Genomic DNA, 13,329 nt, shown 5'->3' with positions numbered 1-13,329 from the left:
CCCAAGCTTTTAATTTCCAACGTTGGGGATTATCTCCTTCCAGCTCCCCAATTCCTCAATCACAAACCAATCAAAGCTTGATCTTTTGTGAATTAACATGCACCCTCCCCATAAGAAAAGGCAAGTTCATGGTGTCCCAGAACGTAGAGGGTGCCTAAGATCAAGAAGTCAGAGAATCGAGTAAGTCATAGGAAAAACCTTTTCTCTTCCATGCCTTTACGTTTCAGCCACAAGTGCCTTCCCAGAAGACCTAATTTTGAGGCAGATGGCCAAGACAAGATCACTTCACTGCTCGTCCCTGGAAATGCGAGGTGCCACATGGCGCTCTGGGACGTGAAAGTTTTAACTGAGGAAGACACAAAACCAAGAATGCTTTAGAAAAGGTTGGGGAGAAGGAACTTAACATGTCAGCCCAAGCAAGTGGGCACCAGCTAGAAACCATCAGTAGCTCAAGAGAAGGCCAAGAAGCCGAGTTTTAGGTAGGTGGTACACAGGCTACCACACAGTTACTCCTAGATTATGGCCAAGAACCACCTGCTCACAGGGCTCTCAGTTGTTCCACTGTCCCCAGCAGCAGTATTTGGTTCCTCTCCCCCATATATCCACAGAGGACTACAATCTTTTGCTGTCACACAGACATGCCAGAGCCTGGCAGCAAGGACAGGCACACACCATAACAGTCACAGAGAAGTAGTGCTCGCCACTTAAGCTGTCTAGGCTCCACACTTCTCCAAAGGGAGGACACCAAAGGGGTACATGTGTCCCTCCTAAGCCAATTCTTTCAGAGTTTTTTGTTTGCTCTTTACTAGGCAGTGGCAATGCCTACCAGCTAGGTGCCCTGCCAGCTGTCAGATGTTGCCCAAAACAGCTGGCAAGACCACTGGCAATGCCAGAATGCACCACCGTTGCCAAAACACTTGCACAAGGCAAGCCAACATGTCCACAAGCAGGCAGCTAAGCTACAATGGGAAGAAGCAAATTTTTCTGAAAAGTATTTAAACAGCTTATTAGCTTCTTCCTTGTTCTAAGTGACTTAGGTACTGTTGAAAGTTATCTACATAAGACTTTGGATCTGAAATTATTCTTGACATTTGGCAAGAATTCTCAGTCCCTACAAACAGGCAAAAGACTCGACGCAGACAGTTGTATTTGAGTGTTGCATACATAGAGTGGTTCAAACACTCACCACAGTGAACTACTCCGAATACCAAAAATAATTACTCAGCATTGCTACGCCATGTAAACAAGGGACCTCTTTTGAAAGAGTGTCTGTAGTTATATGGACATTTGAAATTCTAAAAAAGCACTGACTTGTGAAGTACAAACACTACAAAACTAAGTTACGTGTGAAACTCAAGTACTGAGGAAGCTTCAAACAGCAGTTTTTAAAGCATTCACTTAAACAGTATTTCCATCACAGCTCAAGATCAAAAGCTAAAGGCAAGCTAAGGAATCAAATACAGGCCAGACATACTCAAGGTTTTCAACATTCCCAACAGTAAACACCTGGGATGGTGAAGATATCTAAATATTATGAGAATTTCCATTATCAAATTAAAAAATAATTTTTTTCCTCCAGCTCATGCAGAGTCGAATCACTTCCTTGTCACACTGGAGCCTCCTGCACCGATATCCTACACAAGCTCAGCAGTCCTCTCTCAAACACACAGGCATCTGTATTCTGGGCTGCACTCAAATGCACCATTTGGCATTACCGAGTAGCTATGAACCTTCCGTGTGTGTTTTACAATAAACGAGCCTGCATTTTTCTTGCAATTGCTGAAGCTACTGAATGACTTTATGAAATTCAGCAGCATTATATGCTTGTATACACGCAAAAGCCTCCAAACATTCTTTCTTGCTGCCAATAATACAGTGTAGCCAGCCACGAACAAGAGAAAATATCACTTGCAATATTTTTAGATCCATCTAACTCCAAAAGCAGTACAAGTCCAGAGGACTGGAAGCATGACCCTGAACAGGTAAGTTACGGACTGAGCTACATGGATAGACTTTCAGCTTCACAGTTACTTGCCATGGAAAGTCACCGCTCTCGTGACAAATTCTGGATTCTTCTCCTAGTTACCAACCCTCCAAAAGGGACTTTCCTAAGCAGAGGAACAAGCAGCTAATCCTCCAGAAAGAAAAGGCTCCTACAGATTATTTCTGTATGAAAATCTTGACTCACTATTGTAACAGGAGCACAGCTTGGAGATCAACAATCACTTCCTTAAACTGCTCTATTGCATCTGACACCGAACAGCAGAACCACATTCTTGTTTACTTTATCTCATTCATGGAGTAAAGGGGAAGAAAGATTATTTTCAAAATAGAAAATTGAAAACAATTCAACAGGTGCAAAGGACACTTGGGGAGGTTCTGTACAGGGAGCTACTTTTAATTTATGAATTAACGGCATCACTTCAAACAAATGTTGAAGTTTTCCAGGTCTCAGTTCTAATCACAAGAAGCAGAGACTCAAACTGAAATTCTGTGTGCCATGCTCCTAAATTTAACATTGCTTGCCAAACAACACTAAGCAAAAAATGTTAAATATTTTTTTAATAGACACAGGACTGCCTTACACTTCGTATAACATCACAGCAACACAAAGAGCATAGAGGTTTGGGTTTTATTTCCTATTATGAACTTTAACTCATGCAAGGCTAAAACTAAGGAGTCTGAGCTTGGGACAAGTATAAAAGTGTAAGCTATAGTTTCATTTTTAATTACGCTTAACACCCAGAAAAAGCTGTTGTTTCACACCAAGGACCGCGAATGCTGCAGTCTCAATTACGACTTCTCTGTGGCACACCAGTTTCCAAGTTATGGCAGAAATAACACTTCTACTTTGCATGGCAAGTATGGTCCTGCTCACTAAAATTAAACCCACAGGGAATAGCAATAATTCTATTTACTATTTGCTTCTTGCTTTTAGAAACAAATGTTTTAAAGTAGCTAAAAAACAAAGAGTGTTTTCAGTTTCACTTTGAAACATCCCCAATACATGACAGTCCCCACCTGCATCCACAAGGCCCCTGAGAGGAGGCAGCGTTGTTGTGATCTTTGCAAAATAATGTTGAGACAAAAGAAACCAGCATAAAATTTTTTTTTTTTTTCCTCATGGCCAGCCATGAGATTTACATTTGGCCTAACAGAAACGGAAATCTAAAGCATCAAGCAAACAGGTCATCTAAGTACAAAGTTTAAATTACTCTGGAGACTTAACAGATAAACCAAGACTTTTCTACCTGGTAACACTGAAATTTAAAATAAGTCTTAAAAAAATTCTATTATATTCAGAATTACATGTCCTGGCAGCCAGGAAACAGATACCATGTCACTTCCAAAAGCTTTGCAGTGATTGCTTATACCAGATTTCAGGAATGCTTTGTCACAATGAAGTTTACTCCGTTCCTTGGAAATATTAAATGCATTCCTACTATAATGAAACACCTTATAAACACCGCATGACAGAAACAAAGAGTATAACAAAGCATTTCCTTCCAGCATCATAACATTTAGGGCCCAATAAGAATTTTATTATCAAATAACTAACCACACAATAAGAGAAGTTAGAGGCTTGCAAATTCACCTTGTGCAGGCAGTGCAAACAGACCCAAATGCAAGAAGCATCAGCCTGAAGTGCTTCCGCCCACAGACTCCTACCTAATGCTTGTCAAGCAGCTTTAAGTACTCCGAGTTTTCAAGATGTCATCTCTAACATTAAATACAGTTTTAAGCACGATCCTGTACAACAGCAGCAATTCCTGTTGCTCACTGGCAAGTGATTCCTATTGTGGACAACACACATGGAACGTACTGCCCATAGCACTGAACTACACCAGCATCGGGGACATTTCCTAAGTTACAACTGGAAATTAGCACATTTTGTCCAAGTAAAGCCACTGTTTAACGAGACCCCTTTTGCCAAGCGACAATGGATTTGCACTTGCCCTAACAGAGCTCTATTTAACCGCAGGTCTGCAGCATTCTGGGGGATATCTGCACCGCCTCAACTCTGCCAGCCTCTCAAAAAAGCCGCTCCTCAACAAATTTAACAAACATGGCTTTGTAACTTAGGAGTGGCCTGGGGTTCTGGCTTATTTTAACAGCAAAGCTTTTATCCAGTAAGGACCTGGCCTTCCTTCCAAAGAAGTCAGCCACCTTCTTCATGTAAATGAGAAACCAGTATTTATTACAAATGCTCTGATGTTACACATTACCTGCACTGCTCTGAAGAACCTTATTTTAAAGCCTATAGTAAAAAGAAAAGATATTTTTGAGCTAGACTAACTTTTGTTGGATCCAGTGATGCCACCTCCTTCCAGAGAAAGCCCAGGTTTGAAGCTTGACATGCTCACAACCACGCGGCAGTCAGGCACAACACCTGGCCGCATCCAGGGTCTTGCTCCCTGCTGCAGGGTGGGGAGAAAAAGAAGAGTCTCAACTCCCTTTTCTGCACTTTCGTGTTAAACACCAGCCACCTCAGAGCTTCATCCCAGTATTTTCAACACCTCGCCATTACAAAGTCCAGAAAGAATGAATATGGTCAGTGACATCACAATGATGTCATTGGAATGCTCCAGAAAAAGGTGACCAAAAAGGGGAAATTAACCCAACTGAGAACTACTGAAATCGCACAAGCTTGCAACAAGGCAAGGAGAACACTGGGCCACGCAAGACTAGAGGCACAGATCATCATGTATTCTATTCAGAGCAGAAATAAACATGCTATTCTAAACATTTTTCAAGTTTATTTTCAGAAAATCTAGAGCAAAGATGGAAACAGCAATCTGATATAAAAAAAAGATGTTAACGGTGACAGCAAGTTATTTGGACAAAAGTTCAGAGAGGAAGAATATGGGGAAGACATTCAACTGTGGGAAAACGCCTCTGAGAGAAGAAAGCCTTTTGTTCAACATCACCTCTATGTCTAGGTTTTTACAGTTGCTCAGTAAGTTATTCTGCCGGCAGCTGGAAAACCACCAGAAATGCGCCTGTTTACTTTGACAACTAAAATTCAAAATAACATGTCAAATGACTCTCTACTCTGTGTAATCATAGTGATATAATGGGAGTGATACTCTGACCTGAGGTGGGGTTTAAAAGTCTCAGCCAATCGACAGCACAAGGTTAAGGGGCTTATTCATACCCCTATTTTTGCACTCAGAGAGGAAGGGGAATTCTTGTTGTGCGACACATGGAGTCAAATCAGATTAAAAGCATAAATGCCAAATACTCTGTAAAAATCATCATTAAACGCCTGAAAGCCTGCTTAGGCTCAGACAAGAAAGAACAAATGCAAAATAGTCTAAATATTTGAGTCATTCTGAAACCTCCCTAGTTCACTGCAAGTTCAGCAGTCTTAGAAGGCCAGGCAATAAAAAAAGGTAACAGCTCGGCACCAAGCAGCCGTCTTCATGAGCCCTTTACATGCTATGGTGCAAATTACAGGCTCTGTAACCAGTAAGTTTACCACAAGTTAGCTACTACTCCTGCAAAGTCTTCGTCAGATCAAATCCCTGTCCTGAGAAGTTTATGTTTTTCTTATACAGCTTGTATTTGGAAATTACTAAATGGATGGGAGAATAAATTTAATTTAGTCCCTTCAACTAGTAGTACTATCAGCTAATAAAGTGGTCAAATGCAGTGTTTTAATACAGACAAAGGCCATTTAATACAGAGACTTATACCTACCATGGCTCAGATACCCCCTTGCCGATACTTCATGGCTCACTGATACCTTTTCCTTTCACTGCAGCTGCAAAGATGATCAACTGAAAAACAAAATCCTATTTATATCTTACTCCTGATCAGAAGAAATCAGTACCCGCACTGATTAGAGGGCACAAGACCTACAGCTGAAGTTTTCAGGTATGGGGCACCTCTGCATTACATCCTCACTTGAACAAATAAGTTCCCAAGCACTACAAAACATAACCGCAACCATCATCATTTGATACCAAGAACCCAATGTAGATACACAGAGACCAAAGCCATCCAGTACTCAACTGGAACAAGCGAATCACAGCACTGCAACCAAGGATCCGCAGCAGGATCCTGAGCCAATGTGACTCCAGAAAAGGTTTACTGAACCAGAAAAGCAGCAGCAGCAATCCTGGTTGGGCGCCAAAAGCAAGGAAATAAACAGAACAGAGCCCTGGAAGATTTCACCACCGGCAACAGAGACTAGGATGAGCAAATACTGAAGCATCAGCTGAATTCGGTTCACTTACCTCTGAACAGACTAGAAATCTAGTGGCAGTAAGCTGGTATTTAAAAGCCATTCAGAGCAACTGAATGTTTTTCTACCCTCTTCTGATACGTTCCAGGGCTTAAGCTGATTTTAGGTCCTGAGTTTACCCATGACATTCCTAAACAAACTGGCTTTCTGCACTCTGCTCTGTTAAACCAGGAATAACTACTGCAAACCTAACACAAATAACTAAAGCATAAGCAGCAGCCACAGCAGTTCTGTGTAGGCGGTCTGCAAGGCTTCTGCAGAGCCCAACGCAGCCAAGTCCATCGCAGGGTCAGGCCTCCCACCACCACCCCAGGTACAGGAGGAGGAGCAGGGTCTCTTTACCTATATTGACCTCTTTCCACTAGTTCTGCAACTTGGAGGTCAAGCACACAAGTCATACAGCTCATGGGCAGTAGAAGAGGGGAGAAAAACCCACAGACCAGAAACCAGGACCTTGTCCAAGAAATCAGTTCATGAAGAACATGTAGACGAGTCCACCGTGCCGGCCAGGTCTGGAAAATGCACATGCAGGAATACTCACTACTCCTCACTGGCAGGAACTTTTCCACCACTTTGCTTATGCAAAGATAGGACAAATGGTAGAATTTGTTCAATACAGCAGCATGGGTCGCAATTTTTGCAGTCTTAGTCATTAGATACAGACTCACCATTTTAATCACTATTTCAAAGAGTAAAAACTTTAAGTTACCAACTCGTCTACTTGCCATTTGTTTCCCTCTCTATATTAGGATCAATATCTGGTAGCAAAGAAACATCCATACTTAACCATAAGATCTTCTTTAACTGCAGGGTAATCAGCTAATCTAGACAGACTCCTTTATTCAGCTTTACATGTACAGTACTATTATTAAAGTTATAAACTCTAATTTGACTTAAGAAATGCCATTTACTAATTTAGTATGCAAATACTTTTACAGTTGTTTGCGTCAAGCTCCACATAAACTACAGTGGATTTATAGCACACAAAGCAACATTTTAAAGCTGCTATTATAGCCACTGTAGAGCACAGAATAGTTGGGCAAAAGCATTCACCGAAGCATCTCATATTTAAACAGATTTACCAACACTGGAAGTACATACAACTAGCAAAACAACTGCTTTCTGGGCACTGTACCCTTCAATATTTAGTATCCATAGATTTCATGTTCTCACGCTATTCCTGTCCGCATATTGGAAAAGGAGAAGCATTTTCTATTGACTCGCACTAACTCTGAATAGTATCGAGTAAATGGAAACAAAAGAAAACCCACGCACTCTGGTCACCTGCAGAAAAAGTGAACGGCATCAGAAACTTTATGGTGAGCTGGAGCAAAACCTTGCCTTAAACATTTAGAAAGGGATGCCAGATAGCTTCAGTGGCTAGAATTTTTTTCCAAAAGCTCAAGAGCCAACAGATACAACTTTGATACTTTCTTGAATTCAATTTCAATTTTAAAGTGGCATACTTAAAAATTGGGGGGGGTAAGTTATCATTTTGAAACGATTGCTCATATCCCCTCCTGGTCTACGCTGGAAATAAACACGACAAGGTTCAACCCCATGAGCAGGAGCGCGTTTGTATGTGGCAGGGGGGAAGGGAAGGGAGAAGGCAACAAAACCAGAGCGGTGGCTGGCTGCCTCTGCTCAAGTTCCAGAGCTTGCCATCGACTCACCGGCTTACCGAAGGAACTGCAGGGGCTAACCTCCCTCCCCCCGCCCCAGCTAGCGTGAGGACGGAGGGGAAGAAAAGCAAAATACAGGTTACAGCCCACCGGCTGGAAACCACACAAAGAAAGAGGAGCCCTTTTAAAGCCAAGGGCCTCGTCCCCGACGCTTCCACGGCAGGAAGCGAGCTCCTGGCCTGCCCCGAGGGGCCTCCCCGGGGGGTGGGGGTGCCGGTGAGCCCCTCCGGGGGGGTGGGGGGGTACCGAGGAGCCCCCCCCGGGGGTGGGGGTCCCTCGGAACGCGTGAGGGGAGGTTCTGGGCGGCGGGAGGGCCGGGCCCGGCGCCCCTCAGGCGAGGCCCGTTGGCGGCGCGGGCGGCCCCGCCTTCCCCCCCCCCCCCCCCAGCCCGGTCCGGGTGCCGCTCCCGAGGGGGTCGCACCTGGATGACCTCGTTGACCTCGCGGATGCACTCCACCATGTGCTGCAGGATCTGTTCGGCCGTCAGCACCTCGTAGCGATAATCCTCCTCCTGCTCGGGGCCACCGCCGCCTCCGGGGCCCGGCCCGCCGCCCAGGCCGCCTCCACCGCCGCCGCCGCCGGGGCCCAGCCCTCCCGTTTCACCGCCTAACAGCCCGTCGCGCTCTCCGCCGACGCGCAGCCCGGGCTCCACCAGCTCCACCTCGCCCAGGTCCAGGTTATCGTCGGGCTCGTCCTCCTCCTCGTCCTCCTCGTCCTCCTCCGCGCCGCTGTCCTCGCTGCACTCCTCGTCCTCGTCGAACTCGTAGTTGTAACCCTCGTCCGAGTCCATGGCGAGGCGGTGAAGAAACGGCGGCGGCTCCCGCTGCCCCCCCCCCCACCCCACCCCGCCGGCCTGGCTGGCGCCCGCCGCCGCCGCCCCCCCCCCCACCTCCGGCGCTGGCCCCGGCCCCGGCCCCGCCGCGCCTCAGCCGCCGCCAACAAAGGGACGCGGCCGACCCGCTCCGTCACCGCGCGCCGCGCACGCACGGCACGTCACGCCGCGACGCGTGACGCGACGCGTGACGCGCCGCGTCGCGCCTGCGCGGCGGCCGCCATCTCCCGTTCGCCACGCCGGGAGCCATCTTGAGTGCGTGCCACACCCCCCCCGACACACACACACCCCCTCACCCACCCCGCCCTGTCTGCCGGCGCCATCTTGAGTGCGGCGCGGCGCCATCTTGAGTGCGGCGGGGGCGGGGGGGCGTTTACTGGCTTCCCCCGCTACCGACCCGGGTCTAGGCGCCGCGGGATGGCGGGGACGTGTGGTGGAGGTGGGGGCGCGGAGCCCCTCCTGAGGTGCCCTGTCAGCCGAGCACGGAGGGAAGGCCCTCAGCACCACCATTACATAAAGAGTGGTGCAGCACCAGTGGCAAGCGACTTGTGAGGGAAACGTGAGGGAAACGTGAGGGATGCCGGGTGGCATCTCTTGAACTCAAGCTCTGTCTTCTGGTCAGCGGAGATATTAATATCCAGTCTTCACAGTAGTGCCAGGCTTGATTCCCTTTGTTAATTTGGTATTTTGCAGGGGGGAAGAATACACATGAGGGACTTCATCGCCGGACCACAGACAGACCTTTTTCGCCCCTGCAGAGCTGGGGCAGAGCCTGGCATTGGAGAACGCTCTGAGCAGGTCAGGGACGTGGGGCCAGTGTTGTTCCCAGGTGGCCTCGTCCCTGCCGGGGCCTCGCGCATGGACACCAAGCCACCACCAAAGGGCAAGGTGGACCTCGGCGTGCTGCAGGAGTTGAGCACCCTTCGCCTCAGCTTTGCCTGCTGTCATGGCAGCATGGCCAGGGCAGCTCTGCTTCCAGTATCAGCCGTGCTCGGCCTGGTACGGGGGAGGTGAGCTGGGCTTATTGTTTGCAGCCGTTTGGGGAGCACGAGGGACTCTGGTTGGCTTGGAAACAAGGCTGCAGCCTGGCCCAGAGGAGAGCCAGCTGCTACCAAACCCTCTGCTGCTATTCACTGCAGATGCGAGAAGCCAGCACAGCCCTGGGAGGGCTCCAGGGCCACCTTCTCTACCACAGGGCGCTAATCCTCCACTTCCTCACGCTCCAGGGAATCATTTCTTCCCTGGGTGAAGTGGGGCCATTCTGATGTGGTGACATTATTCACCTGCTCCACCCGGATGAAGATGCCCCCTGCGCCTGGAGGGTGGGGGAGACTCAGCCTGGTGGTATGCAGCGTAGGTGTGACGAGTTTCATCAGCTCTTTGGGGCGGGAGTCACTGTGGCGCTTTGTGTTAGGTCAGCACCCGGCACAGCGGGATCCTGCTTCCTGCTCCTGCTTCAATACAAATACCTTGTGAAACAGGCAGAAAATTAGAAGCCACCTCCAAAAGGGCATTTATTTTCTGCTGGAGCACAGAAAGCGTAATGATGGCTGCAGCGACAGGGGTTTAAGCTCAGGGTGACACAGGCAGGTGCCCTTGGGTATCCAAGAAGATTAAGTGTCTGACGTCCTGGGTAGATGCCTCTCAAAACACTGCTGGGTACCAGTCTGCTTCTTCAGATAGACAAGCAGCCTCAAAGTTACCTCCGGGTATTTTGTAGCATTACAGCCAGTTCCAGCAAGCTCACTACAGTCGCAACTGCCTGCTGCCATCCCCAAACAGTCATTGTGCAAAGCCATCCCCATCACGCAGTCAGGGACAGCCTGCGGTCCCCGAGCTCTGCTCTGCCCAAGTCAGGAGGGGTGCAGGGGGGCGTGGGCCAGGCACGCAGGTTGCCTCATGCCAAGCTACCTAGTAAATAAAGCCAGTTCCCTAATTACCCTACTTATTTGGAATGGCAAAGGCCGGGGTATTAATCATCCTGCCCTACATAAATATAAATAGCACCGGCTTTGTTCAGCTCCGGACTTACCGGCTGGACATTTGCCAGGCCGGTCCCACCTCACATGTCAAGCCTCAGGGGCTCAGATGGTCACCCCGGGTCCTCACCCTATGCTTCGTCCCCGAAGGGGGACTGTGTGTCACCCCCTGGGACTCTGTGCTAGCACTGTCCTGCCCAGCTGGTGACATGTCCAGCTCCTCACCAACAAGTGAGCAGGCATGAGCTGGCGTGGGGCAGCATATCTGCTCACCGGACCCCAAGGAGCCAAGAAAGGCATTGACCAGACAGCCGGGTTTTGCTTTATCAGAGCTTTGCAGCTTCCCAGAGCCTATGCTTGGCTGCAAAGCCGGGTCCAACCCTTCGCCGAGGTGACCTTCCCCTCCGGGACGGGGTTATCAGTGTGTTTGGTAACGAGTTTTTCCCCTCCGGGTAACCGGGAGCACCCCGCCGGCCTCGGGCTGGCTGTGGCGGTGCCGGGGCACGGGCAGCGACCGGCCATCCTCCGGGTGTCCCCCGACATCCCCGCCGCGGGTATCCGAGCGCCTCCCCGCTGCCCTCTCCTGGCCCCTGCCGAGGCTGCAGAGCTCCCGAGCCCGGAGCCTCGGCGCAGAGCCCTGCCAGATGAGCTACTAGGCACCAAGCTAAAACCATTGCCTCCCACGGCCCTTCAAACACGAAAGGGAAGAGCCATCCCTCAGCAGGACAGAGCACAGCCATTTAGAAACACAGTTAAACCTCGTTGGGCACCCAACCGTTTTCCTTTCTCATATAATCCCAGTAATAAACATATATAAACAGTGATGGGATCTTCCTCGCATCATCCCGCAGACATGGGAAGGCAGTTCTCCTATGGTCTGGGCCTGATCTTTTCCCGCAGGAGATCAGCACTTTGCTGCTGGTTACTCCTCACTTAAAACACTAATACTTCTCAAAAATACTCTTTGGTATGAAATTTTAGCCACGCCTTTTGCAAAAGGTCTTCCTTTCATTATGAAGTTTCTGACCCAACGGTCACATATGGAACCCAGAGAACCCACTGGCTCCTGGTAGATGGTTGGCAAAAGGCACCTGAGAAAAGCAGGGCTGCTGCCTTCACCTCATCCCGAGGGGATCTGCGCTGCCTCTGGGGATTTTAGGACCCCAGCTACCGAAGAAAGCTGAGAACCGCTCTTCTATCCACTCTGAAAAATGATTTAGATCTCCATAGGCACCTGGCACTTTTTCATTTTATTCTTGCAAGAGCTTAATTACCCAAGTGATTCTAGTAACTGTTAACGCTGAAGCTGACAAGAATAAAATATTGTGTTGCAATCACCTTGCTCCATGAAGTTAAGCACATGCTTACGGGATTTATGGGAGCAGGGCCTCTGTGCATGAGGAGTTTGTCACCGCACATCCACAGGCTCTGATTGATTCCAGCTCAGCCTCACAGCCGTGATTGAGAGCAGCCAGGGACGGCAGCCACAAATACTCAGCCTCCACAATAACTCACAGCATCTCCCCGTGACAAGCCCCATTCTGCGATACCAAAATGCTGCAAAAATGCTGGTGCCCCATGCCACAACCACCCCTGGGCTCCTGCACTAGGAGGTTCACCCATGGATTCGGGGTGAGCCCCCCATCTCACCCAGCCTCCCTCCTGCTCCGCCACTCCTTGAGCCAGGTGGGATCTCCGGAAAAAGCCCTTCTCCTCCATCACCGGAGACAAATGGAGCTCCTGCACTGGAAGAAAGGAAATCCAGGAGATTTCTAGATACCTTGGGTTTGATTTTGGATGCCTGAACACCCATTAACAACCTCAACCACAAGCGTGGGCTGAGATGCCTGTCGGATCACTGCTGTTTGTTCAGCCGCCCCAAAGCTGTACGAGCTGGAGATAATCCAGAGGAAAAAAGGCTTTGCAAATAATATCAATAGTGCAAACACCACCAGGCTGAGCTTGAGTCAGGAACCCAAATCCTTCAGACTGATTAACACATCTCACCTCAAGCTTTTTGCCTTAAACTCCACTTTTAAGTTCATAATTGTTGAAATATTTCTACTCGCCGAGACCCGCTCCTGCCTGCTCACTCTGAATCTCCCAGGCCTCGCTCCCCTTACATGTGCTCTCCCATCTGAAGAGGTCCCTTCTGCTCAACTCCATCTGTGCTGAGAAATTTGTTTACCACGTGCATCTGCTAAACCATTCGATGGCAGCATCTAGCATGACACGCAGTGGTCAAGGTGGAAATATAGAGATACGAAAACGAGTCATCCTGTGCTTTGAAAAGTGCTGGGATACGTGCTTCTGGCTCTGAAAGCAGCGTGCTCTACACCAGTCTGCTTCAGCCCCCGAAAGCATGGATGTTCCCAATGAGCTGAGCTGTTAGTGAAGGATCTGGCTGGTAAAAATACCCTGGACATGTTTTTAGGGTCATCTCTTGTTTAGGATCTTCTTTGTGCATGTGCTAATGCTCCACCAATCGTCTCTCCTGACTTTTGCTGGGTGCTTAAATGTAAGCACCTCTCTGCTCGATGAAATGGGTGCTGGTACCTCGGCCTCTCCAGCTCACAGTTCACAGCGTTC

General features: G+C 48.7%; 1 protein-coding gene and 1 long non-coding RNA gene across 2 annotated transcripts in view; both read right to left on the bottom strand.

The window, feature by feature from the left end:
• The window catches only part of ARIH1 (ariadne RBR E3 ubiquitin protein ligase 1), a 62,944-nt gene extending 54,155 nt beyond the window's left edge, over nt 1–8,789 (bottom strand). The window contains exon 1 of the mRNA XM_069797766.1: nt 8,351–8,789. Within this exon, the coding sequence (XP_069653867.1) occupies nt 8,351–8,719 (369 nt within the window). The 5' untranslated portion in view covers nt 8,720–8,789. The remainder of the gene's footprint in view (nt 1–8,350) is intronic.
• Nucleotides 8,790–10,262: 1,473 nt separating this feature from the next.
• Nucleotides 10,263–10,982, bottom strand: LOC138688285 (uncharacterized). Its single transcript, XR_011327320.1, has 2 exons — nt 10,794–10,982; nt 10,263–10,434 (listed from the first exon to the last, which is right to left on the bottom strand). It is a non-coding gene; the product is annotated as an uncharacterized lncRNA (long non-coding RNA).
• Nucleotides 10,983–13,329: the final 2,347 nt, after the last annotated feature.

This window comes from Haliaeetus albicilla, chromosome 12 (assembly GCF_947461875.1).
Source record: "Haliaeetus albicilla chromosome 12, bHalAlb1.1, whole genome shotgun sequence".
Taxonomy (NCBI): Eukaryota; Metazoa; Chordata; class Aves; order Accipitriformes; family Accipitridae; genus Haliaeetus; species Haliaeetus albicilla.
This window is presented reverse-complemented; position numbering and strand designations above follow the sequence as displayed.